At 46.0% G+C, this 27,870-nt stretch overlaps 1 protein-coding gene across 1 annotated transcript in view; it reads left to right on the forward strand.

The window, feature by feature from the left end:
* Positions 1 to 10,069: 10,069 nt before the first annotated feature.
* The window catches only part of LOC310856076 (uncharacterized protein), a gene marked incomplete at its 5' end in the record, with an annotated part of 38,196 nt that continues 20,395 nt past the window's right edge, over positions 10,070 to 27,870 (forward strand). Inside the window, 10 exons of the mRNA XM_083761293.1 lie at positions 10,070 to 10,679; positions 14,706 to 14,807; positions 16,295 to 16,414; positions 16,854 to 17,464; positions 18,259 to 18,318; positions 19,770 to 20,021; positions 20,347 to 20,483; positions 22,041 to 22,161; positions 25,378 to 25,695; positions 27,369 to 27,604. Coding sequence (XP_083617419.1) covers positions 10,070 to 10,679; positions 14,706 to 14,807; positions 16,295 to 16,414; positions 16,854 to 17,464; positions 18,259 to 18,318; positions 19,770 to 20,021; positions 20,347 to 20,483; positions 22,041 to 22,161; positions 25,378 to 25,695; positions 27,369 to 27,604 — 2,567 coding nt within the window. The remainder of the gene's footprint in view (positions 10,680 to 14,705; positions 14,808 to 16,294; positions 16,415 to 16,853; positions 17,465 to 18,258; positions 18,319 to 19,769; positions 20,022 to 20,346; positions 20,484 to 22,040; positions 22,162 to 25,377; positions 25,696 to 27,368; positions 27,605 to 27,870) is intronic.

The raw sequence follows: 27,870 nt of genomic DNA on the forward strand, positions 1-27,870 counted from the left end.
CCTGGGGATGAGCGAGGGGAGAGGAACCAGGGGAGAAGAACCCGGGGATGAGCGAGTGACATCACAGGGGAGAGGAACCCTGGGGATGAGCGAGGGGAGAGGAACCAGGGGAGAAGAACCCGGGGATGAGCGAGTGACATCAGGACTACCAGAGGACTTTGACCTTTCAACCTTTTGGCTGATCACGCACATCATGAACCGCATCATCAGACTTAGCATGGAATAAAACCACATGAACCTTGTTCTGGGAAGGTCATTAATGAGTCTACAAAGACCTTGTTCTGGGAAGGTCATTAATCACCCCCCCCCCCCCCACACACGCACACACACACACACACACCCACAGTACTTTAAAAACATAAAACAATCAGCTCTTGGACAAGGAAAACTCAAAGTAAAGAAAGAAAATCAACTAAGTGCTCATGGAGGTGCAGAAAGGGGACTAAAATGCAGACGAAAAGTCACACAAAAGAAGTTAAAAGAAATGAGGAGATGGTGGATATAAAATCAAGGTACTTTATTAACCCATTCTGACCTGAGATCAGATTCATACGAGGTTTCCACTGGACACACACTGGTCTGATGAACCCATTCTGACCTGAGATCAGATTCATACGAGGTTTCCACTGGACACACACTGGTCTGATGAACCCATTCTGACCTGAGATCAGATTCATACGAGGTTTCCACTGGACACACACTGGTCTGATGAACCCATTCTGACCTGAGATCAGATTCTAAAAATGTCAGTCGCTCTTCGATTTTTCAAAAAATAGCAGACCTACAAGCTCGTATCGCGCCACTCGGTGGCGCGATATGAGCTTGTAGATCTGCTATTTTTAAATAGCTAAAGCATAACATGATGCTGACACCAAAATGGATGCCCGGTCAGAATGGGTTAAACCTCTACAAATGTCTTTTCTGAAAACCCTATGTTTCTACTTTCTATGTCAGTTGGTGCTCAACCCTTTCCATGTCGAGGAGCCCCAGAATTATCTGTATTTGGCTGCCGACCCCCGTCTGAAAATATGTAGTTCCAGCCAAGCTATGAGCTTGTAGATCTGCTATTTTTCAATAGCTAAATTATACAATAATGCTTAAAACACCAAAAGGGGTTCCCGGCCCAGAATGGGTTAATAAAGTTAAAACCTCGTATGAATCTGATCTCAGGTCAGAATGGGTTAAAATACCAAAAGGGGTTCCCGGCCCAGAATGGGTTAATAAAGTTAAAACGCCAACAACATGTTTCGACTCACAAAGCCGAGTCTTGGTCACAAAGAGAGGAAATGTCCGCCCACGGTGTGACGCTCTCTCCCGTTGCGGGTTTATTCTGGGTTTTAAGCATTATTGTATACTTTAGCTATTGAAAAATAGCAGATCTACAAGCTCAGATCTACAAGCTCATATCGCGCCACTCGGTGGCGCGATATGAGCTTGTAGATCTGCTATTTTTAAATAGCTAAAGCATAATATGATGCTGACACCAAAATGGGTGCCCGGTCAGAATGGGTCAACGCCACAGACCTTATTTTATAGCCCTTCGCTAAGTCCCTCCCCAACCCGTCCTTGTCCAATAGGCACGTTGGACCCGTAGAGATGCATGTTAGACATGACGGGATTTCTCCATTTAAAAGAATCGATCGTTTCAATTAGCAAGAGCATCAAAATGTCCTCTAAATCTAGTCGCCCTGCAGGCCTGCACAGTATAGGCTAAATGCACTCGACAAATTTGCATGACGTTATTTAAATAAACTAGAAATACGAGGGAGAAATCGACTTTTAACGACATGAAAACCACGAGTTTTCATGTTCAACAACACAGCCATGACGTTAAGCTGTGTGTGTTCAACAACACAGACATGACGTTAAGCTGTGTGTGTTCAACAACACAGCCATGACGTTAAGCTGTGTGTGTGTTCAACAACACAGCCATGACGTTTAGCTGTGTGTGTGTGTTCAACAACACAGCCATGACGTTTAGCTGTGTGTGTGTGTTCAACAACACAGCCATGACGTTAAGCCGTGTGTGTTCAACAACACAGCCATGACGTTAAGCTGTGTGTGTGTGTTCAACAACACAGCCATGACGTTAAGCTGTGTGTGTGTTCAACAACACAGCCATGACGTTAAGCTGTGTGTGTGTGTTCAACAACACAGCCATGACGTTAAGCTGTGTGTGTGTTCAACAACACAGCCATGACGTTAAGCTGTGTGTGTGTGTTCAACAACACAGCCATGACGTTAAGCTGTGTGTGTTCAACAACACAGCCATGACGTTAAGCTGTGTGTGTTCAACAACACAGCCATGACGTTAAGCCGTGTGTGTGTGTTCAACAACACAGCCATGACGTTAAGCTGTGTGTGTGTGTGTTCAACAACACAGCCATGACGTTAAGCTGTGTGTGTTCAACAACACAGCCATGACGTTAAGCTGTGTGTGTTCAACAACACAGCCATGACGTTAAGCTGTGTGTGTGTTCAACAACACAGCCATGACGTTAAGCCGTGTATGTGTTCAACAACACAGCCATGACGTTAAGCTGTGTGTGTTCAACAACACAGCCATGACGTTAAGCTGTGTGTGTTCAACAACACAGCCATGACGTTAAGCTGTGTGTGTTCAACAACACAGCCATGACGTTAAGCTGTGTGTGTTCAACAACACAGCCATGACGTTAAGCTGTGTGTGTTCAACAACACAGCCATGACGTTAAGCTGTGTGTGTTCAACAACACAGCCATGACGTTAAGCTGTGTGTGTGTTCAACAACACAGCCATGACGTTAAGCTGTGTGTGTTCAACAACACAGCCATGACGTTAAGCTGTGTGTGTTCAACAACACAGCCATGACGTTAAGCTGTGTGTGTTCAACAACACAGCCATGACGTTAAGCTGTGTGTGTTCAACAACACAGCCATGACGTTAAGCTGTGTGTGTGTTCAACAACACAGCCATGACGTTAAGCTGTGTGTGTTCAACAACACAGCCATGACGTTAAGCTGTGTGTGTTCAACAACACAGCCATGACGTTAAGCTGTGTGTGTTCAACAACACAGCCATGACGTTAAGCTGTGTGTGTGTTCAACAACACAGCCATGACGTTAAGCTGTTTGTGTGTGTTCAACAACACAGCCATGACGTTAAGCTGTGTGTGTTCAACAACACAGCCATGACGTTAAGCTGTGTGTGTGTTCAACAACACAGCCATGACGTTAAGCCGTGTGTGTGTGTTCAACAACACAGCCATGACGTTAAGCTGTGTGTGTGTTCAACAACACAGCCATGACGTTAAGCTGTGTGTGTTCAACAACACATCCATGACGTTAAGCTGTGTGTGTTCAACAACACATCCATGACGTTAAGATGTGTGTGTGTTCAACAACACATCCATGACGTTAAGCCGTGTGTGTGTTCAACAACACAGCCATGACGTTAAGCTGTGTGTGTGTTCAACAACACAGCCATGACGTTAAGCTGTGTGTGTCTTCAACAACACAGCCATGACGTTAAGCTGTGTGTGTGTTCAACAACACAGCCATGACGTTAAGATGTGTGTGTGTTCAACAACACAGCCATGACGTTAAGCTGTGTGTGTGTTCAACAACACAGCCATGACGTTAAGCTGTGTGTGTGTTCAACAACACAGCCATGTCGTTAAGCCATGTGTGTGTTCAACAACACAGCCATGACGTTAAGCCATGTGTGTGTTCAACAACACAGCCATGACATTAAGCTGTGTGTGTGTTCAACAGCACAGCCATGACGTTAAGCCATGTATGTGTTTCAACAGCACAGCCATGCAGCATAACATTGACGGCTATGAGGTGGCGAAAGCTTGACCTGCATAGCAGCAACAGTTGCTAAACTATTTGGATTGGCATTGATTGGACAATCGCTTATAGGGTGGGGTTTAGCGAAGGGCTAATTGGGGGTCCACCGTCCCAAATATACCCCCCCCCCCCCCCCCCCCCCCCTTACAGGTCTGTAACTCTGAGAGTGTACAAATGGAGCCTTACAGGTCTGTAACTCTGAGAGTGTAACAAATGGAGCCTTACAGGTCTGTAACTCTGAGAGTGTACAAATGGACCCTTACAGGTCTGTAGCTCTGAGAGTGTAACAAATGGAACCAGTGGTATTAATTCCATAGCAGAGGTGAAGTCCACATAACAGCTTTCACTGACAAAAAACGACAACAAAGAAATGGGTTCCAGATTCCTCAACGTTGGGTCGGGTTCCTCCGGATCCCGACCACAGTGGAAAGTTCTGAACACTCTGAGTTGTATCTGTGTTGAATAAAGCAGTGGTTTTCAACCCAGTTCAAATCCAGGTCCAATTATTTATTCAGCATTTGAGCATATTTAACCTCTCAGACCCAATTCATGTTTTCTTGTCATTGGATAAAGACTTTGTCCACAATTCCATGCTGTATTGATGTTAATTGGTACCAATAGAAGGTATGCGCACACATCGAGTGGCAAAGCAACATACAAAGTGAGTTTAACGTTGTGTAATGCAATCAGACAGCTCTTCTCTGTGTGGATGCATTGGGCTGTCAAGGCCAGAAAGTAGTTCTTTCGTTGACTAATACTATGACAAAAAATGTTCGTCAACTACCTTTTTTCACTGACGAAAGATCATTGAGCCTTAAGACTACTAAATATATTGACAATTTTGTCAACAAATAAAAACTAGACTAAAATGTTAGGAAGGAACTATAGTGGACAAGAGATCCAGTGATTTTACATTTGGTTGCATGCTGAAAATAGCAGATCTACAAGCTCACAAGGCGCCACGCCGCAACACGTGAGCTATATTCGGCAGGTGTAAAATCAGTTATGACGGCATCGATCCCCGCCAAAATGATATAAATATATATTATATAAATAATGATATGACTGATACCGTTCCATTCAAACTCTAGACGGGCCTGTTAACTGATACCTGTCCATTTAAACTCTAGACAGGCCTTTTGACTGATATACCAGTCCATTCAAACTCTAGACGGGCCTTTTGACTGATACCGGTCCATTTAAACTCTAGACAGGCCTTTTGACTGATATACCGGTCCATTCAAACTCTTGACGGGCCCGCTCCAAAGTTATTAGTGCAGCCCATCAGCCGGCGAAAACTAGAGTTCTCAACAGGCCTGAAAATGAAGGCCCGGCCCTACCTGGGCCCTCATCAAACACTGTACACAACAAGACATTGTTTTATTTTAAAAAACAGTTATAGGCGATCTTTCATTCTGTGAATATATGGTTGGTGTCCTTGAAGGCTGGTATTAACTGCAACTTTTTTTCTTTCTTTTTTCAAAGATACATGTTTTGCTTTTGTGCCTTTTATTGATGGTTACAGTGAAGACGGACGGGAAAGCCTTTTATTGATGGTTACAGTGAAGACGGACAGGAAAGCCTTTTATTGATGGTTACAGTGAAGACGGACAGGAAAGCCTTTTATTGATGGTTACAGTGACGACGGACAGGAAAGCCTTTTTTTTTTTTTTTTAAGATATTTTGTTGCGGCTTACGCCTTTTATTGATTTTTTGAAGGGACAGACAGTAGGCTGACAGGAAACGGGAGAGAGATGGGGGGGATGACATGCAGTAAAGGCCGTGTCAGGCTCGGGAGTCGAACCCGCGGCACACTGCGACTGGATTACCAGTCAGGTGCCCAGACCGTTACGCCACGGCCTGGGCCGACAGGAAAGCCTTTTATTGATGGTTACAGTGAAGACGGACAGGAAAGCCTTTTATTGTTGGTTACAGTGAAGACGGACGGGAAAGCCTTTTATTGATGGTTACAGTGAAGACGGACAGGAAAGCCTTTTATTGATGGTTACAGTGAAGACGGACAGGAAAGCCTTTTATTGATGGTTACAGTGAAGACGGACAGGAAGGCCTTTTATTGATGGTTACAGTGAAGACGGACGGGAAAGCCTTTTATTGATGGTTACAGTGAAGACGGACAGGAAAGCCTTTTATTGATGGTTACAGTGAAGACGGACAGGAAAGCCTTTTATTGATGGTTACAGTGAAGACGGACAGGAAGGCCTTTTATTGATGGTTACAGTGAAGACGGACAGGAAAGCCTTTTATTGATGGTTACAGTGAAGACGGACGGGAAAGCCTTTTATTGATGGTTACAGTGAAGACGGACAGGAAAGCCTTTTATTGTTGGTTACAGTGAAGACGGACAGGAAAGCCTTTTATTGATGGTTACAGTGAAGACGGACAGGAAAGCCTTTTATTGATGGTTACCGTGAAGACGGACAGGAAAGCCTTTTATTGATGGTTACAGGAAGGCCTTTTATTGATGGTTATTACAGTGAAGACGGACAGGAAAGCCTTTTATTGATGGTTACAGTGAAGACAACAGGAAAGCCTTTTATTGATGGTTACAGTGACGACGGACAGGAAAGCCTTTTATTGATGGTTACAGTGAAGACGGACAGGAAAGCCTTTTATTGATGGTTACAGTGAAGACAACAGGAAAGCCTTTTATTGATGGTTACAGTGACGACGGACAGGAAAGCCTTTTATTGATGGTTACAGTGAAGACGGACAGGAAAGCCTTTTATTGATGGTTACAGTGAAGACGGACAGGAAAGCCTTTTATTGATGGTTATTACAGTGAAGACAACAGGAAAGCCTTTTATTGATGGTTACAGTGACGACGGACAGGAAAGCCTTTTATTGATGGTTACAGTGAAGACAACAGGAAAGCCTTTTATTGATGGTTACAGTGAAGACGGACAGGAAAGCCTTTTATTGATGGTTACAGTGAAGACGGACAGGAAAGCCTTTTATTGATGGTTACAGTGAAGACGGACAGGAAAGCCTTTTATTGATGGTTACAGTGAAGACGGACAGGAAAGCCTTTTATTGATGGTTACAGTGAAGACGGACAGGAAAGCCTTTTATTGATGGTTACAGTGAAGACGGACAGGAAAGCCTTTTATTGATGGTTACAGTGAAGACGGACGGGAAAGCGCTAGAGAGAGAGAGAGAGAGAGAGAGAGAGAGAGACATGCATCAATAAAGGTCGTCATGAGCGGGACTCAAACCTATGTGGCATGCTCCTGGACCGCTAGGCCAGCGGGCGCCCCGAAATCTATAAAAAAAAAAACAATTCTCTTACAAAGATCCTGTATTTTCGTCCCTTTTTCTCCACACACGTACGCTCTGCTGTTTGCGTCACGATTCAAATTGTGATTTAACGAATATCGATTTTAATCGATTTCATGATATTTATCTTCGTGAACGAACACTCTACAGTATATAGCAGTGTTTACCATCACAACACAGAGCTTTTAAGTTTTTTATCAAAAAATGATCACTTTTAGTTTGTGCAGTTGATAAAAGAATAATCCATGAAAGGTAGGGTTATTGCGAACGCAGTGAGCCACTTACTATGACAGCAAGGGCTGAATGTCTGTGTGTGTGTGTGTGTGTCACGCTGTTACACCACCCGCCCGCCACCAGAGGGCGCAGCTGTAGCACACACAAACACACAGGGCGCAGCTGTAGCACACACACACACACACAACCACACACACACGAGCTGCGTTCGCTTTCCCGCGTTTGCGCGTCTTACTTGTGTATAATACTAATGTATAAATGCAATGTATAAATGCATGCAGTGCACATGTGTACATACTGTACTATAGAGCAGGGCTGGGAAACGTTGACGATGGCGAGGGCCGATATACAGTATTTCCACACTCACTCCAGAGGGCTACAGTGCAATGAGTGCTTATTACTGTGTAAATGTGTCCAAAATGAAAATCGATTTGTATAATTCAATATTAACGATTAATCGATTCATCGTTTTTTGGGGGGGGGGGGGCCTCATAAAGTCTCCTATGAATTATGTAACTGATTATCATGACGTGATCTCATGAATATACTGCTTGTATCACAAAAGCGGAAACACAACTGTTTGTGAATCAAAGATGCGATTATTTATAATCCATTTCTAAAGGAAGTTCTGGGCTGGAACTGGAAGAGAGGTCATCAGGTGGTCCCCGACCTTCTATACTTAACTTCTTTAAAGCCCTATCGATGTCGATCTGATTATGTTGGGCTTGCACATATGCACACATGGCATCAATGCATGGTGTTGTGTTGTGTGTAAATAAATACATAAATAAATAAATAAATGTTCTGCCAAAGCTTTCTACAAGCTCACAACGCGCGCTGTGAGCTTGTAGATCTGCTGAATATTAATATTTCTACATTTTAAATTGCTCATTAATGTGGAGTGAGTGGCTTCTTCTTTTGGCCTTTTGTTTTCACAGAAGAAAAAGCTGATCGCTTATTTCTCTCACAAAACCTGGCAACACTGGTCACTGGACAGATGGGGGTTGGTTGAAAGCAGCCGCCACTCAGACGTACTGGCCGGGGTTTGACCGTACTGACCAATCACAGCGGGGTTTGACCATATACTGGCCAATCACAGCGGGGTTTGACCCCACATGTTTTCCTCCGATGTGATTGATTGATTGATTGATTGATTGCCTACATCCAAACGAAAGTACAGGTCAATACAAAAACTGTTACTCTGGACACACCATGATTAAGCATTACACTTGTTTATAACAGGGTCCACCATGTTCAATTCATCAGAACATTTAGAGACAGTGTACTTAATAACAGTGCCACTTGGTGGTGAACAAACGCTATAACACTATTTTCGTGCTCGGACGGACACAGCCAGGGACACACATATAGCTGTCTATAGACCGATTCCGTAGCGGTCTCATGGTCGCAGCCTACGTATTTCCTGTAGGCGGACTCGACGTAGCTGCGGGGGTAAAACCCTCACCAGGCGCACCTCTTCCACTACAGTGAACGGCAGAGTGACTGATGTTAGTTTGCCTCAAACTTTACTCCTTTACCTGCTTTTTTACTAACACTAACATTACAAAGATGCCCAGAACATCGAGATGAACCTGTGTAGTTTATGGCTGCTCCAACAGTAGTGGCAACATAAAAATAAAATAAAAACGGAATGTCTAATATCCACCGCGGTGGCGGAGACCAGAGCCATTGAGCAATGGTAGTGGAAGAGGTGCGCCTGGTGAGGGTTTTACCCCCGCAGCTACGTCGAGTCCGCCTACAGGAAATACGTAGGCTGCGACCATGAAACCGGTACGGAATCGGTCTATAGGTTGCACCACTCAAAAACAAGCCTAAAAAACAAGTACAGTCAAAAAATATGCTGTGGACCCCCATACATACATACGTAACATATATACCCGATTTGCGTTGTTAAAATGTTAAAAAAAAGATTCCATATTTGTCACTTTTTTCCGAGATTATTAATTATGATTTCCCCCCAAGATTGCGTTGCCATTTTCTAATAGCCCAGTAGCGATCAGTGGAACGCCCTACCAACAGTCATTAAGACATGTGAATCCCTTGACTCCTTCAAAACCGCTCTCAAAGGGCACTTACGAACGGCTGCAATTCGAAACTGACCCCCGTAAAATCGGAATCCCCCCCCCCCCCTTTTCCCCCCTCACTGTATAAGTTTCTTTTCCCTTTTTGCTTCCTTTATGATGAATTCCTGTTCTGTTCTGTAACTACATAGAAGTGTCTATTTGTACGTCTCTAAATGTTTTGATGAATTGAACATGGTGGACCCTGTTGTAAACAAGTGTAATGCTTAATTGGGTCGTCCACTCACAGTTAACAGTCTTTGTATTGAGTTTGTGCTTGAAATGTACTGTAATTCATTCTGCAAACTGTTAATAAATATTTCAATCAATCAATAAGCCTAAAAAACAAGTACAGTCAAAAAATATGCTGTGGACCCCCATACATACATACCCGATTTGCGTTGTTAAAATGTTAAAAAAAAAAAGATTCCACATTTGTCACTTTTTTCCGAGATTATTAGATTATATTATGATTTCCTGCCAAGATTGCGTTGCCATTTTCTAATAGCCCAGTGGTCGCTTCTTCTGTGCTTGTTTTAACAGACCTGGTTTGCTTGTTTCTGTCACAATGTGGCAACACTAAACTTGACTGAAGGAGCGGGGTGGTTGTCTCTCTGCTCTGTAAACAACATGGCCGCCGCCGCTGCTGTAGAGTGGTCAGAGAGACCGCGACGCTCCCCTCCTCCTGCCCCGGAGGGAGAGCCACCGGGGCCGGGGGACGCAGACCCACCGGGGCCGGGAGACCCAGACCCACCGGGGGAGGAAGACAAAGACCCACCGCCGGGGGAAGGAGCCCCGCCGCGGGGAGCAGCAGAGCCAGGGAACCGCGACATGATGTTCTTTATAGGAGCACCAGAAGCAGCAGCAGAATGCACTGGACCCGGTGGTGGTGGTGGTGGTGGTGCTCCGCCGCCGCCGCGGGGCTCCCTGCCCCAGCAGCCCGGCGCAGGGAGCCTCTCCGCCGGCGTGGAGGAGCCAATGAGCACCGTGGAGCGGGAGGTGGAGGCTGCTGGAGGTGGTGCTCCTGCAGCAGCAGCCCAGCGTGATGCACCGGAGGACGGCGATCGGGACCAGCAGGCCTCACCGCCGCCGACCCCCGGAGGAGGGGCTCCCCGGACCGGGGACCACCACCAGGCCCGTGGCCGGGGACCACCAGACCACCAGGCCGAGCTGTCCTCTCCCTCCTCGGGAGCCGAGGAGGAGGAGGAGCCCGCAGATGGAAGTCCTGCGATGGACACAGGTGTGTGTGTGTGTGTGTGCGAGAGAGAGAGAGAGAGAGAGAGAGACAGAGACTGTGTGTGTGTGTGTGTGTGTGTGTGTGTGAGAGAGAGAGAGTGAGAGAGTGAGTGAGTGAGTGAGTGAGTGAGTGAGTGAGTGAGTGAGTGAGTGAGTGAGTGAGTGAGTGAGTGAGTGAGTGAGAGAGAGAGAGAGAGAGAGAGAGAGAGAGAGAGAGAGGAGAGAGAGAGAGAGAGAGAGAGAGAGAGAGAGAGAGAGAGAGAGAGAGAGAGAGAGAGAGAGAGAGAGAGAGAGAGAGAGAGAGAGAGAGAGAGAGAGAGAGAGAGAGAGAGAGAGAGAGAGAGAGAGAGAGAGAGTGCCCGCGCTAATGTTGGATTGTTGTGATTGCTGCTGCTGGTGGATAGCATTAGAAGCTAATGGTGTGTGTGTGTGTGTGTTGTTTAACTGTGAAAGTGTACAAATGGAGCATGTGTTTCAATGTGTACTCTGAAGTCAAGACTAGAGACACTAACTCAATTCAGTTCAAAGGAAAAGTCATGGGGAAACAACATACATTTACATTGCCAAAGCAAGTGTCAACATAATAAACACAGTTGAAAAGTATACTGTATATATACAGTTGGAAGGGCTACAGCATTGTGTCAACGGAGCTATATGTCACAATCTGTGTGGTTATGATGGTGATATACTTGGTATAAAGCTTTTTTTTTTAAAGAGAGAGAAAATAGCAGCAATTCTTTGCAGTCACTTTGGGACAAATAGCAGCATTTTTCCCTCAAGATTATTTGTTTATTGTTTATTGTTTATAAGGATCCCCATTAGCTTTTGCCTTGACAAAAGCTAGTCTTCCTGGGGTCCGACACAGACAAACATTTAACATTTAACAAAGGCAATACATACAATTGTTTACAAACACTAACTCAAAATAAAACATAGTAAAATAAAATATAAAATAAGAAAATAAAAAAACATAGAAAAACATAGCAAAAAAATCACTTTCAACACATTATACATATGAATTATTATTTCCCCAGGGTTACTGCAGTATGGTTTACATAAGGTGTTCTTTTAACTTGATTTTAAAGATGCATTTTGTATTTGTATTGGTTATACACTTTGGTAGTGCATTCCAACCTATTACTGCTCTGTAGATAATAGAAGATTTAAGAATATTTGTTCTTGGTTTAGGTGCCACCCTTTGAATAGTATACATAAAAGAAAACCCTCAGATTTGACATGTGTTTAAAGATGGCAGCTCTGTTTACATTAGCCCCATATGTGCCCTCTCCCTACGCTCATTCTGTAGCTCCGAGATGAGGTCACAGGATGGGCCCCTCCCACCGCGTTTCAGAAACGGCGCAAGTTTCCGAAAACATAGTCTCTTATCCTTACCAGACCATTAATCCAAAACGTGTACGGCCGATCCTTTTTTACACTAATTCAAACCTAGGATCGGCCCAGAAAATCCAACTCGCCGTTTGAACTGAGCCTTTACGTCCCGTCTTTAGTCAGTCGCTTCCATGTTTATCAAGGAAGTGTGCGTGTGCGCGTGCATGTCGAGTGAACTGAAGTCAGTTGGACATTTTCGACCAGGGGAGGCGCCGGGGAGGCGCTAAAGCTTTTCAACTTCCTTGATAAACATGGAAGCGACTGACAAAAGACGGGACGTAAAGGCTCAGTTCAAATGGCGAGTTGGATTTTCTGTGCCGATCCTAAGTTTGAATTAGTGTAAACCTGGATCGGCACTACACGTTTTGGATTAATGGTGTGGTAAGGATAGGAGACCATGTTTTAGGAAACTTGCGCCGTTTCTGAAACGCGGGTGGGAGGGGCCCATCCTGTGACCTCATCTCGGAGCTACAGAATGAGCGTAGGGAGAGGGCACATATGGGGCTATGTTTACATGTGCAATATGGTTAATAGCACTGCGGTCTACTATTTACTGTACAAATAGTAGTCCTTAGGGTGGTTGTATTCCATTGACTAGCCTTCTTTGATCTCAGCAGTTCACACATCTTGAGCTGCTGTGTTTTGCACATTGTTGTATTTAATTTCTCCCAATAGGTATGGGAGTTATTTTTGTTATTGGTCATAGTTTCAAAAACTCACTTTGGGCGTGTGTGTGTAATCTGTGGGAAGTTTGTGTCTCTGATGTCTTGGTATAGTGGGGCAGGTTGTTAGAAAGCGTAGCTCTGTTTCCACCACATTTTGTGCATAGTCTTGTCTTCAATTCAATTTAGTCGCAATTTGCAACACTAGATTTTTTTAAATAATGGGATGATGATCTAGTTGCAATACCCTTCATTGACAGCCCATTGATCCAAATCGAATTTCCGATCTGCTTGTATTAAAACAACGTTAAACTCCCAAACATTACAGCGCAAGCTTGAATTTGTCCTCTTTCAATCTGCCAAACGTTTCTTTCATAAAAATCCACCGCATACATATTATGAGCTATACTTTCTGCTAAAGACATTCCGTGCTGTGATATTGTTTTTCTGTCAGTGTTGGAATTTGGAAGCACTCTTTATTAACGGGTCACGCTGCTGCCTCCTGCATTATGTGCAAATAAACACGTTGCAGATTGAAGGAGGATAATTCAAGTTTGGAGAAAAGTACTGCCGTAGCAGACAGACACCCCGCAGCACTCCAGGTTCAAACTAAATCCTTCTAGGTGCAACTTAAGGCTCGAAGATATAAGTTGAGGTGAAGAAAATGCCAGCAGACATTGTATGTCCTTTTTTATGAATGAATGAAATATTTATTTTCGTGTCATGCCACTTTGGCCCATCCCATATGGGATTATATAATAATAAAACTTTATTTGTATAGCACCTTTCATGACATGAAATGCAGCTCAAAGTGCTTTACAGAGCAATGGAGAAAAAAAAAAGAAAAGCAAGGCAACGACATTAAAAAACAAGCAGTAATGCAATACAGTGAGGACATGAAAAATAAAAAATACAAGATCAATGAAAAGCAAGAGTGTAGAAGTGGGTCTTGAGCTGAGCCTTAAAAATGTCTACAGAGGCTGCCTGACGAAGGTACAGTGGGAGTTTGTTCCATGCCGTCGGCCCCTAGAAGCAAAAAGCTTCTTCCCCGTATTTTTTTGTTGCAATTTCTTTAGGCAAAGCGAGCAGGCCAGCAGTGGAATATGGAATATGACACATTGAATATGACACATTTCACAGAGTACATTGAATACAACTGACACTACAGTCCTTCCTATTTGTACATTATTCGAACGAAAAAAGAAAAGAAAACGAAAATAAACATAACAAGGCCATTTTACATGTAAATGGCCCTCCTCCTCATTGACCAGCCTTTTCAAGGAATGAGGCAAAATGAAAAGGTGTACTTTTGAAACTGAAACTGAATGAAAAACGTGCGTGTTTCGGCCTGTATGGCCTTCCTCAGCATACAGGAAGGCCATACAGGCCGAAACGCGTACGTTTTTCATTCTCGGAGGTAAATAAAATCATGTAAAAGGACATACAATGAGACAGTGCTGATAATTCAAGCTTGCCCTACAGCTGCAATGTTGGTGAGTTTAACGTTGTTTAATACAAGCAGGTAGGAAATTTGATTTGGATCAAAGGTGGGTGTTGCAACTCTAGATTCATCCCTGATTATACAAAAACCTTCAATTTGTAGTGGGGTCAAGGAGTCTGTACCTAGTCAAGGCTTTCCTAACTCTGTGTGTGTGTGTGTGTGTGTGTGTGTGTGTGTGTGTGTGTGTGTGTGTGTGTGTGTGTGTGTGTGTGTGTGTGTGTGTGTGTGTGTGTGTGTGTGTGTGTGTGTGTGTGTGTGTGTGTGTGTGTGTGTGTGTGTGTGTGTGTGTGTGTGTGTGTGTGTGTGTGTGTGTGTGTGTGTGTGTGTGTGTGTGTGTGTGTGTGTGTGTGTGTGTGTGTGTGTGTGTGTGTGTGTGTGTGTGTGTGTGTGCGCGCGCGCGCGCTAGTGCGTGCGCGCGCGCGAGCGCGTGCGTGCGTGCGTGCGTGCGCGCTGCGCGCGCGTGCGTGCGTGCCTCCAGAAGCAGAACAAACATGCAGTTTCTTTGGGAGACGTTTCCAGAATGAGAAAGAAAGAAAAAACATCTCTCGTAACATACTGATGCTGCTGGGGAAGAAACCTGGTAATTATTAATGTAGTTATTACAGTATGTATTATTAATATGATAACTGGTGTTCCAATGATCCTATCCATCCTTGTTACTCCCAGAGAGAACGAACCTCAACATTTTAGCCTCTGCTATCTCCAGCTCTGCTTCCTTGTCTTTTCCCCAGAATTATATGTAATTGCCCCCCCCCCCCCCATCTGAAAATATGCCCCCCCCCCCCCGGAAGCAAAGATTTGAGTTAAAAACGTTTGCTCTGAAAGAATATCTATTCAAACATTTGAGTTAAAAACGTTCGCTCTGAAAGAATATATATTCAAAGATTTGAGTTAAAAACGTTCGCTCTGAAGGAATATATATTCAAAGATTTGAGTTAAAAACGTTCGCTCTGAAAGAATATATATTCAAAGATTTGAGTTAAAAACGTTCGCTCTGAAAGAATATATATTCAAAGATTTGAGTTAAAAACGTTCGCTCTGAAAGAATATATATTCAAAGATTTGAGTTAAAAACGTTCGCTCTGAAAGAATATATATTCAAACATTTGCACCACATTTTCATGATTTTTCAAAAGTAGCAGACCTACAAGGGAGTGGAGTGGTTGCACCGCTCAAAAATGAACACTGCTCCAGACTGCAGCGGTGATGTGCTTACAACACCATTTTTTTCTTTTTTTTTTATCCCACGATTTTGTAACCCATTTTTCACCCCTGTGTCAATCATCTAATGTGATCCTGGGCTCTACACACCCTCCGCCAACCTAGTCCCCATATATGGGGGACAAGGGGAGAGCAACCTAGTCCCCATATATGGGGGACAAGGGGAGAGCAACCTAGTCCCCATATATGGGGGACATGGGGAGACCAAACTAGTCCCTATATATGGGGGACAAGGGGAGAGCAACCTAGTCCCCATATATGGGGGACAAGGGGAGAGCAACCTAGTCCCCATATATGGGGGACAAGGGGAGAGCAACCTAGTCCCCATATATGGGGGACATGGGGAGACCAAACTAGTCCCCATATATGGGGGACATGGGGAGACCAAACTAGTCCCTATATATGGGGGACAAGGGGAGAGCAACCTAGTCCCCATATATGGGGGACAAGGGGAGACCAACCTAGTCCCCATATATGGGGGACAAGGGGAGAGCAACCTAGTCCCCATATATGGGGGACAAGGGGAGAGCAACGGACTTGAACTCATGCTTCCTTCATGCCTGAGTGTCCAAGTTGCTCCTTTACACCTGACAGGGGGGAGTTTCCCTGGTTGGACGTGTGGAAGGAACACGTTATTCCAACCAGTTCCTTTCCCCTCCATCAGGCGCCCCGGCTGGCCAGGGGGAGGCAGTTTAGAGACCAGTTCCTTTCCCCTCCACCAGGCGCCCCGGCTGGCCAGGGGGAGGCAGTATAGAGACCAGTTCCTTTCCCCTCCACCAGGCGCCCCAGCTGGCCAGGGGGAGGCAGTTTTTACAACACCTTTTTAAATGTTTTAAATTCCCCCAGAATGCAGCAGTGACGTGGGCGAACGAGAAGCGCCACAGACGGACGCACTGATAGAGGATATATCCGATGAAGACGCAGACTCCGCCCACAAACACGACCCCGCCTCTGACGCAGAGAAAGGTGCACCGATGTTCTTATTGACGCAAACATAAACGCACTTATACATGATATCTGTCAAAAGGATACATCATCGCAATACAGTGCATGCATGTGAATTATTTCTGTATTGTTCAAGACGCAGACGAGCGAGGCCATGTTATGTGCATGGTGTTGGTCCACTGACAGTGAAAACGTAATGGTTTCAACACAGACATCTTTTTAGAGTACATAATTGTGTTTCATGTTTTATATAATTACAAAGGACCTGAAAACGTGCCCACACGTCTTCGGCCTCCTACGGGTGTAATTATGTAATTACGTGTCGATTGATCTCGTTGAAACATGTGTCGTTTTTAAAGATGTGTTGGTTGATCTCGTGGTCGTTTTTAAAGATGTGTTGGTTGTTCTCGTGGCCGTTTTTAAAGATGTGTTGGTTGTTCTCGCGGTCGTTCAAAAACAGGTGCCGCTGAGGACGGCGAGGACGACGAGCGGAACGGTGAAGGAGTCGGCGGGAAGCGACCGCCGCCCGAGCCGCCCGGCGGCGCGGAGAAACGCCTCGTTAAAGACGACGACGCCGCCGCCGCCGTCGGCCAACCGGAAGAAGAAGCCGAAGAAGACGACGACGACGTTGGCGAAGAAGCCCCGCCCGCCCCGGCACCGCCGCCGTCCCACGCGGACAAAATGGCCGACGACAACAAAGACAAAGACAAAGACGCGGCCCGCGGCCCGGGAGGCGTGGCGGTCGACGGAGCGCCAGCGACGACGACGACGGAGGAAATGGAAACCGCGGACAACAACAACGGCGGTGACGAGGAAGAAGAGGCGGAAGGCGTCGGAGAGGAGGGGGAGGGGGAGGGGGGGACGGCGGCGGTCGTGAAGCGGCGGCGGCGGAGCCTCCAGTGCGAGGAGTGCGGCCTGATGTTCTCGCGGCGCGAGATGTACAACCTCCACCGCTACTCGCACACGCACCACGACGGCCTGGACCCGCTGACCTGCCGCGAGTGCGGCCAGACCTTCCAGCAGCGCAGCGGGCTGGTCAAGCACCGCAGCCAGCACCGCCAGGAGAGAGAGGTCAGGGTGACTTTTTTGATTGATTGAAATATGTATTAACCCATTGACGCCTGGTGCAACGTATACGTTGTTCTACCCTTGATGCCGGCACGCTCTCTGTGTCTCATCAGCTATTGCTATACATGTAGCAACATAACTATTTAAAAAAATCATCAGAATTTGAAGGTTTTCAGAAACCTTAGGTCAGGCCCTAGAAGGCGTTCCCAGATTCGGCCTCAGGCATCAATGGGCTAACAGTTTGCAGAATTACAGTACATTTCAAGCACAAACTCAATACAAAGACTGTTAACTGTGCAGTGGACGACCCAATTAAGCATTACACTTGTTTACAAGAGGGTCCACCATGTTCAATTCATCAAAACATTTAGAGACGTACAAATAGACACTTCTATATAAAGAACAGAACAGGAATTCATCATAAAGGAAGCAAAAAGGGAAAAGAAACATATACAGTGAGGGGAAAGGGGGGGGGGGGGTCAGATTTTACGGGGGCCAGACCACTAAGGGATAGTTTCATTATAGTTTTAGTATTGGCCCCAGTGCCCCTGCATGGGAACTACTTGATATTCCCCAAAACCAGAGCAGAACTCCCACCATGGGACTCAGTATTTCATACAGCTTTATGTCCAAAAATCACTTCATAATCTCAGTTGGTTTCAGTTAAGTTGTGTTATTGTTAAACACAATAACAGTTTCAGTTAGTTATTGTTTTTTGTCTTTTTATAATAGTTTTTTATTTTGTTCAGTTAACGAAAATGATTTAGTTATTTTTATTAACTCTCGTCACGTTGCAGGAGAGGGAGGAGCAACGCAGTGGCCACGCCCACGCCAAACACCGCAGCGAGCAGCGCGAGGTAGGGCGCCGTCACTGTTACACCATTAACACATTCTGACCTGAGATCAGATTCATACGAGGTTTCCACTGACACACACTGGTCTGCATTAAATGGCTTCCAACACAAAAACTAAACATTGTATCAACTCCGTTGATTTTTTCCCTGGAAGCAGACAAGTCAAGCTTTCTCTGAAGGTCTTTCGTTGTCACACAGTCACAACAGAGAATTTTCAATAAATCATTCAAAAACGCAGTTCTCCCATAGATAATTCTAACAACTATATTGATTTGACTTGAAACACATTCACCACAGCACCCCCTTTTGGTGTTTTAAGCATTTTGTTATACTGTTGAAAAATAGCAGATCCGCTATTTTCTTTTTTTAAATCGTGCAAATCTTTGAATTTATATTTTCTCAGAGCGAATGTTTTTAACTCAAATCTTTGCTTCTGGGGGGGGGGGGGGGGGGGGTCCCTGGAACAACATATTTTCAGATGGGGGTCGGCGGCCAATTACATATATTTTTGGGGGGTCCTTGAAATGAAATAGTTTAAGAACCACTGACATACTGTAGAAACATAGGTTTCTGTTAAGATTTAGAAGCCTTTCAAAGTCACGTCAAAGTCAAAGTCGTACGATTTGTCACACAGGTTTTACCGCAGTGGAATTTGTTCTCCACATTTGACCCATCTGTTGAAGCGGTGAGCTGCAGCCGTGCCGCGCTCGGGAATCATTTGATTAGTAGATTTGACCCCCCCCAAACCAACCCTTTGATGCTGAGTGCCAAGCAGGAAGGCATTGGGTCACATTTTTACAGTCTTTGGGATCGGTCGGGGATCGAACCCCTGACCTCCCAGTTTCAGGGCGGACACTCTAACCACAAGGCCTCTGAGCTGGTGTTTTATCGGTCCTAGGTAGGGATGCCAGAAAGTGACCATCAGCCAAATCGAATAATCGACAGCTCTGCCGATTAATAATCGATGAATTGAACCCCCCTCCCCCCCACCATTATATGTTGAGTGCATGCTTTGATGGTTACAGTTTTATAATCAGTTTTGATGAGTAAACCTTTGTGGAGATCTTCTCAGTTCTCATTGTATGCTAGTTACTGCCATTCAGGATGGAAAATTTGGGATTTGGGGAGAAGTAGTTTCATAAGAGGCTGGTATGAAGTACTTGATATAAAGAGAACATGTTCAGTTCACTAGTCTACACTCTACTCTACAACTGCCTTCATTTCATCTGATTGTCTGTCTGGCAGGCACTTAACAACTGATGAAGGTACATGTTCGATATATCATGCAGCCTTACGATTATGAAATATTATAATCGATTTCGGAGACTCCGACGATTAATCGGAAAATCGATTAATCGGTGGCATCCAGGTCTAAATAGGTTCATTGCGAATAGAGCATTATACGGCGATAATAACTGTGACACCCCCCCCCCCCTCCCCTCCCCCCCCACCAGGAGAGCGAGCCGCAGCAGCATCAGATCCTGACTCCTCCTCCTCCTCCCGGCGGCGGCAGAGAGGCGACCCTCCGACCCTGCCTGACGTTGTCCTTCAAGTGCTCGGCGTGCGAGAAGTTCTTCCCCACGGTGGAGAGGCTGCGCTCACACAGCTGCGGCGCGGCGGCCTGCGGCGCCCGGGAGACGCCCTACCGCTGTCCGCTGTGCCGCCAGGAGTTCGGCGTCCGGAGCTCGTTGACCAAACACATGCAGGTAAGGCCAGGGGTCAGGGTTGATTTCGTCGACTAAAAACTAAGACGAAAAATGTTTTAGTCGACTACCCCTTTTCCACTGACGAAAACTAAATGGAAACTAAGCTATGGTGACTACAACTAAGATTACACATAGGCCTATATCCACTATAAATCATTTTACAATTAGTTGCATGCTGAAAATAGCCAATCTACAAGCCCACAACGCGTCGCAGCGTTGTGTAAAGCGCCTTGGATAAAGGCGCTATATAAACGCACCATTTACCATTTAAGGTTATCAATGAAAGAAGTGATGGATCATTATCCCTGCCCCTCTGCCTCTGCAGGGCCACTCACTGGAGTCTGTGTTGTCGTGCCAGGAATGCCACCAGGCGTTCTCTGACGGCGCCGCGCTGCGGCAGCATCAACGCTGCCACGCCGCGCTCAAGCCCTACGAGTGCCCCGACTGTGGCACCGCCTTCAGGTCAGTTCACTTACAGAGAGACCCTACGAGTGCCCCGACTGTGGCACCGCCTTCAGGTCAGTTCACTTACAGAGAAACCCTACGAGTGCCCCGACTGTGGCACCGCCTTCAGGTGAGTTCACTTACAGAGAAACCCTACGAGTGCCCCGACTGTGGCACCGCCTTCAGGTCAGTTCACTTACAGAGAAACCCTACGAGTGCCCCGACTGTGGCACCGCCTTCAGGTCAGTTCACTTACAGAGAGACCCTACGAGTGCCCCGACTGTGGCACCGCCTTCAGGTCAGTTCACTTACAGAGAAACCCTACGAGTGCCCCGACTGTGGCACCGCCTTCAGGTCAGTTCACTTACAGAGAGAAGCCCTACGAGTGCCCCGACTGTGGCACCGCCTTCAGGTCAGTTCACTTACAGAGAAACCCTACGAGTGCCCCGACTGTGGCACCGCCTTCAGGTCAGTTCACTTACAGAGAGACCCTACGAGTGCCCCGACTGTGGCACCGCCTTCAGGTCAGTTCACTTACAGAGAGCACGTTTCACACCACAAGAGGGCGCTTCAATGTGCTTCAATGAAATACAGCACGGAGTTGCACCACTCACTTCACACGGGTGTGATTTTTTCTCTCAGAGCCAAATATTGTTCTCCTCTACATTTATTTGAAAACGTTTGTTACTAGTTACTAGTTTAAATTTTTTCGATTAGTCCCACTTCAACCCTACATTTGTTACTAGTTACTTAGCCTCGGTACCAGGCTTTCATTTTTGTTGGTGCAAAAATGTAAAGCCTGGAGGAACGCATTGGCCGCTCTGGTCTAAAAGTGGGAGGAGTCAACCCTTTCGGGTGGGCGTCGCTCCAAATGATGTGACGTAGCGCTGCACTATAGGGGGGGAGAGGAGGGGCCGGGGGTGACGGACAGATCGATGAGATCCAATCAGGGCGTGCGCAAATCTGAGCCGTGACCCGCCCCTCTAGACCAGAAACCTATCACGTTAGCTCAGGCTACTAGTTTACTTTGTAGATTTTAATTTGGATTAGACCCACTTCAACCCTATGCCCAATTTCGGCCATTTGCAAATAGGCAGATCAACAAGCTCACAATGTGTCGCAACGCAACACATTGTGAGCTTGTAGATCAGCTATTTTGTACTCATTTTGAACTTGTGAAATGGTTTCATTCCCGCAATACGAGTACACATTGACGCCGATACATTTGTACTTTTACTTGAGAGTACATTTTGGAATACAGGACTTTTACTACATCTACGTTGCAGACAGTATTGATAGAAGTGAAACATTTAGAGTTATTTGTACTTGTTGGGTCAGGTATTACTCTCTCATGGAGGTATTTGTACTCAGGTATTACTCTTTATCTATTGTGTTGCTGTTCTGTACTGTGATATGGATTCCCCTGAGTCTGCAATAAAGAATCAATCAATCTCTCATGGAGGTATTTGTACTCAGGTATTACTCCCTCATGGAGGTATTTGTACTCAGGTATTACTCTCTCATGGAGGTATTTGTACTCAGGTATTACTCTCTCATGGAGGAATTTGTACTCAGGTATTACTCTCTCATGGAGGACCACCGCCGCCGTCAGCACTGGGAGAAGAACGGACGACCTCATCGCTGCACCACGTGTGGAAAGGCCTTCAAGTACCTCAGCCTGCTGCAGCAGCACCAGGTCAGTACAGAACCAACGGGTCAGTACAGAACCACTGACCACCAGGTCAGTACAGAACCACTGACCACCAGGTCAGTACAGAACCACTGACCACCAGGTCAGTACAGAACCACTGACCACCAGGTCAGTACAGAACCTACAGAACCGGGTCAGTACAGAACCTACAGAACCGGGTCAGTACAGAACCACTGACCACCAGGTCAGTACAGAACCACTGACCACCAGGTCAGTACAGAACCACTGACCACCAGGTCAGTACAGAACCACTGACCACCAGGTCAGTACAGAACCACTGACCACCAGGTCAGTACAGAACCACTGACCACCAGGTCAGTACAGAACCACTGACCACCAGGTCAGTACAGAACCACTGACCACCAGGTCAGTACAGAACCACTGACCACCAGGTCAGTACAGAACCACTGACCACCAGGTCAGTACAGAACCACTGACCACCAGGTCAGTACAGAACCACTGACCACCAGGTCAGTACAGAACCTACAGAACCAGGTCAGTACAGAACCACTGACCACCAGGTCAGTACAGAACCAACGGGTCAGTACAGAACCACTGACCACCAGGTCAGTACAGAACCACTGACCACCAGGTCAGTACAGAACCTACAGAACCAGGTCAGTACAGAACCACTGACCACCAGGTCAGTACAGAACCACTGACCACCAGGTCAGTACAGAACCACTGACCACCAGGTCAGTACAGAACCACTGACCACCAGGTCAGTACAGAACCACTGACCACCAGGTCAGTACAGAACCACTGACCACCAGGTCAGTACAGAACCACTGACCACCAGGTCAGTACCAGGGGGGCAGTCAGACAGATATTTAACCAGGGGGGCAGTCAGACAGATATTTAACCAGGGAGGCAGTCAGACAGATATTTAACCAGGGGGGCAGTCAGACAGATATTTAACCAGGGAGGCAGTCAGACAGATATTTAACCAGGGGGGCAGTCAGACAGATATTTAACCAGGGGGGCAGTCAGACAGATATTTAACCAGGGGGGCAGTCAGACAGATATTTAACCAGGGAGGCAGTCAGACAGATATTTAACCAGGGGGGCAGTCAGACAGATATTTAACCAGGGGGGCAGTCAGACAGATATTTAACCAGGGGGGGCAGTCAGACAGATATTTAACCAGGGGGGCAGTCAGACAGATATTTAACCAGGGGGGCAATCAGACAGATATTTAACCAGGGGGGCAGTCAGACAGATATTTAACCAGGGGGGCAGTCAGACAGATATTTAACCAGGGGGGCAGTCAGACAGATATTTAACCAGGGGGGCAGTCAGACAGATATTTAACCAGGGGGGGCAGTCAGACAGATATTTAACCAGGGGGGCAGTCAGACAGATATTTAACCAGGGGGGCAGTCAGACAGATATTTAACCAGGGGGGCAGTCAGACAGATATTTAACCAGGGGGGCAGTCAGACAGATATTTAACCAGGGGGGCAGTCAGACAGATATTTAACCAGGGGGGCAGTCAGACAGATATTTAACCAGGGGGGCAGTCAGACAGATATTTAACCAGGGGGGCAGTCAGACAGATATTTAACCAGGGGGGCAGTCAGACAGATATTTAACCAGGGGGGCAGTCAGACAGATATTTAACCAGGGGGGCAGTCAGACAGATATTTAACCAGGGGGGCAGTCAGACAGATATTTAACCAGGGGGGCAGTCAGACAGATATTTAACCAGGGGGGCAGTCAGACAGATATTTAACCAGGGGGGCAGTCAGACAGATATTTAACCAGGGGGGGCAGTCAGACAGATATTTAACCAGGGGGGCAGTCAGACAGATATTTAACCAGGGGGGGCAGTCAGACAGATATTTAACCAGGGGGGCAGTCAGACAGATATTTAACCAGGGGGGCAGTCAGACAGATATTTAACCAGGGGGGCAGTCAGACAGATATTTAACCAGGGGGGCAGTCAGACAGATATTTAACCAGGGGGGCAGTCAGACAGATATTTAACCAGGGGGGCAGTCAGACAGATATTTAACCAGGGGGGCAGTCAGACAGATATTTAACCAGGGGGGCAGTCAGACAGATATTTAACCAGGGGGGCAGTCAGACAGATATTTAACCAGGGGGGCAGTCAGACAGATATTTAACCAGGGGGGCAGTCAGACAGATATTTAACCAGGGGGGCAGTCAGACAGATATTTAACCAGGGGGGCAGTCAGACAGATATTTAACCAGGGGGGCAGTCAGACAGATATTTAACCAGGGGGGCAGTCAGACAGATATTTAACCAGGGGGGCAGTCAGACAGATATTTAACCAGGGGGGCAGTCAGACAGATATTTAACCAGGGGGGGCAGTCAGACAGATATTTAACCAGGGGGACAGTCAGACAGATATTTAACCAGGGGGGCAGTCAGACAGATATTTAACCAGGGGGGCAGTCAGACAGATATTTAACCAGGGGGGCAGTCAGACAGATATTTAACCAGGGGGGCAGTCAGACAGATATTTAACCAGGGGGGCAGTCAGACAGATATTTAACCAGGGGGGCAGTCAGACAGATATTTAACCAGGGCGGCAGTCAGACAGATATTTCGTGAAGCCACTAAGGAAATCGGGATTTCCTGAAAGTTCATATAATGGTCTGTTGTGGCGCTGTCATTGGGCCCAAAAAAACCCATATCTCCATAGAGATCCATGTATTTGGGCCCAACTTCACCTAGACTGTATTACCTTAATAAACATGGTCATGAATACTTTCTGCTTCCAGTCACTAGTTTAAAGTCTCATTTCTAATGTCATAATATTATTTTTGGAAAATAATTTATTAAAAGAAATGACCATAAAGTCGCGTATGTTCTGAGGGGCGTGACTACCGTTACAGTCTATGATCGGGAGCCACCCCCCCGTTCAGTCAAAATAAAAACCAACGAAGAGTAAGGGGAGGGAAGTCCCGCCTCGTTGTCTGGGCCAGCCAATGGCCAGCTGGGCCCAAACGGAGCCAGCCAATGGGCCAGCTGGGCCCAAACGGATCTAGAAAGATGGCGACTTACAGTGCAAGGAATTACAGGCTTCATTTTACGTCCATGTTAGACCCGGGGAACGCTTTGTCTTTTTACAGTCTATGGTCGGTACAGAACCAGGTCGTTTGTAGACGTTTGTAGAATCTGGTCTCGGGTCTAACGACTGAATCCCCCCCCCTCCCCCCTCTCTCTCTCTCCAGTACCTCCACACGGGTCAGAAGCCCTTCCGCTGCCCCGACTGCGGCAGAACCTTCGCCTTCGCCCAGAACATGAAGGCCCACTGTCGTCAGCACCGTCTGCACGGCCCCGTGCTGCCCCCCTCCTCCTCCTCCTCCAGGAGGCAGCAGGCGGCGGCGCAGACCGTAGCCGCCGCCCACCACCACCACGGCGACGCCCTCTACGCCAGAGGCCCGCCGGGCGGCAAGGAGAACGCCGGCGGCCTGCAGAGCCTCGTCGCCGCCCAGACGCCGCCGGCGCCGCCGCCCAGACGCTCCTACAGCTGCCCCCTCTGTCCCCAGGTGTGAATTGAATATTAACCCATTCTGACCTGAGATCAGATTCATACGAGGTTTTCACTGGACACACATTGGTCTGATTGACCCATTCTGACCTGAGATCAGATTCTAAAAAATGTCAGTCGTTCTTCGATTTTTCTAAAATAGCAGACCTACAAGCTCGTAGCGCGCCACTCGGTGGCGCGCTATGAGCTTGTAGATCTGCTATTTTTAAATAGCTAAAGCATAACATGATGCTAACACCAAAATGGGTTCCCGCTCAGAATGGGTTAAAGGTTTTATGACATTCATTCTCATTTCTTTTTCTTTTTCTTTTTTCTTTTAGGTTTTATGACCTCAATTACACCCAAAAAAACCTGAACTTTGAACATTCAGTGGATTTTCTGTGGTCTAAAGTTTTCTTTGGGGTTTTTTGGGCCTTTTGAGCCACAATGAAAACAGGCAACACAGTGAAAACAGTGACATCTGCTGGCAAATCCCATTGACATATATGGGATTTGCAGTAAGTGATGTCACTTACTGCCGGCAAATCAGAGCACCTGTTTGATCCAGAAAACCCCAGATCACAGAAAATCGACTGAATGTTAAAAGTTTATGTTTTTTGGGTGCAATTGAGATTAGAAAACCTAAAAAAAAACAAGAACAATTCCAAAACCTTTTTTTAAATGTCACAATCCCTTTAAATTGAATACTTTATTGAAAAATATATTTTCAAAAGGTCAGGGCTTGTTTCCATTGTGGTCCTCTTGGGGGAAAGGGGAAGGGGATCAACAGACAATAACGGTACAATACCGCAAAAAAACAAACATAAAACATAAAACACAAAAAAACAGGACAAAATTCATATAAACTGACTTTTTTTTCCCCTTTTTTCATTTGTGCCATTTATCTATTCTACACTATAAAAGTCAGTATACTAAAATAAAAATGAGGACATGTTTTTGGCCAACCATCTTTTTATTGTGGATTTAAGGAACTGATCACCTTGAGGCTGAAAGGCAAGACATTCCACTGAACTGCTGCCGAGTACAGGAATTAGGCCTGTCAAAAAAAATCGATTTGAGTTAGAATCGCGATTCTAATGCCGTCCGATTCAGAATCGATTCTCATTTTCCAAAAATCGTTGTTTTTTTTGTTTGTTTTTTCTTGCACAAATGTACCTGTGCATGCAATGCATTATGGCCTGAGTTTCTGCATAGTGCATTTACTACCAGCTAAGCTAAGCCTGCCAATTGTATTTATTTTACACCTGTTTTAATACTAATGTATTGTTCTGGTATTGAGTGAGAAGAGATTTTGTAACTTTTGTACTGGTTCAAATTTGTGCAAGCTAAATAAATGAGACATGTTCTTACTCTTGGATTGAACCTTTGTGTGTTTAAATCATTCAGTTGATAAAACCTTTACAATTATACAAGCTTTTTACTAAATGTACTCTGCTTTCATGCCAGAAGACTGGAGTAGATCATGCTAAAATTCAATTTAATTGTTTTTAATAAAATAAAATAAAACTGCTTTAGAATCGGAAAAAATCTTTTTTGAATCGAGAATCGGAAAAATCGAAAAGATGGTTTTTGAATCGAATCGTCACCCCAAGAATCGAATGGAATGGAATGGAATCGTGGGACCTAAAGATCCCTAACAGGAATGATGTTTTTTCTCCCATATTTCCATAGGTGTGCCACTCCCCCGCCGACCTCAGGGGTCACATGCAGATCCACGAGGCGGAGTTCGAGACCCTGGACAACGCGGTCCTGGGCAAGGAGACGGCGATGGCGGCGGCGGCCGCGACGACATCCGCGGCGGCGTCCGCGACATCCGCGGCGACGTCCGCGTCCACGCATCCCGACAGCGAGAGCCTGCAGCGGCGTCTGCACTGGGAGGAGGGGCACACCTGCCCGCACTGCCCCAGGTACTTAACAAAGCCCTGTGTATCCGATCTAGCATATAGCATTATTCACCTCTGACAAAATAATGTCTTAAAGGTTTTATGACATTCATTTTCATTTATTTTTCTTTTTCTTTTTTCTTTTAGGTTTTATGACCTCAATTACACCCAAAAAACCTGAACTTTGAACATTCAGTGGATTTTCTGTGGTCTGAAGTTTTCTTTGGGGTTTTTTGGGCCTTTTGAGCTACAATGAAAACAGGCAACACAGTGAAACAGTGACATCTGCT

The sequence above is a fragment of the Protomyctophum parallelum genome (genome assembly GCF_964188405.1).
Source record: "Protomyctophum parallelum genome assembly, chromosome: 3".
NCBI lineage: Eukaryota > Metazoa > Chordata > Actinopteri > Myctophiformes > Myctophidae > Protomyctophum > Protomyctophum parallelum.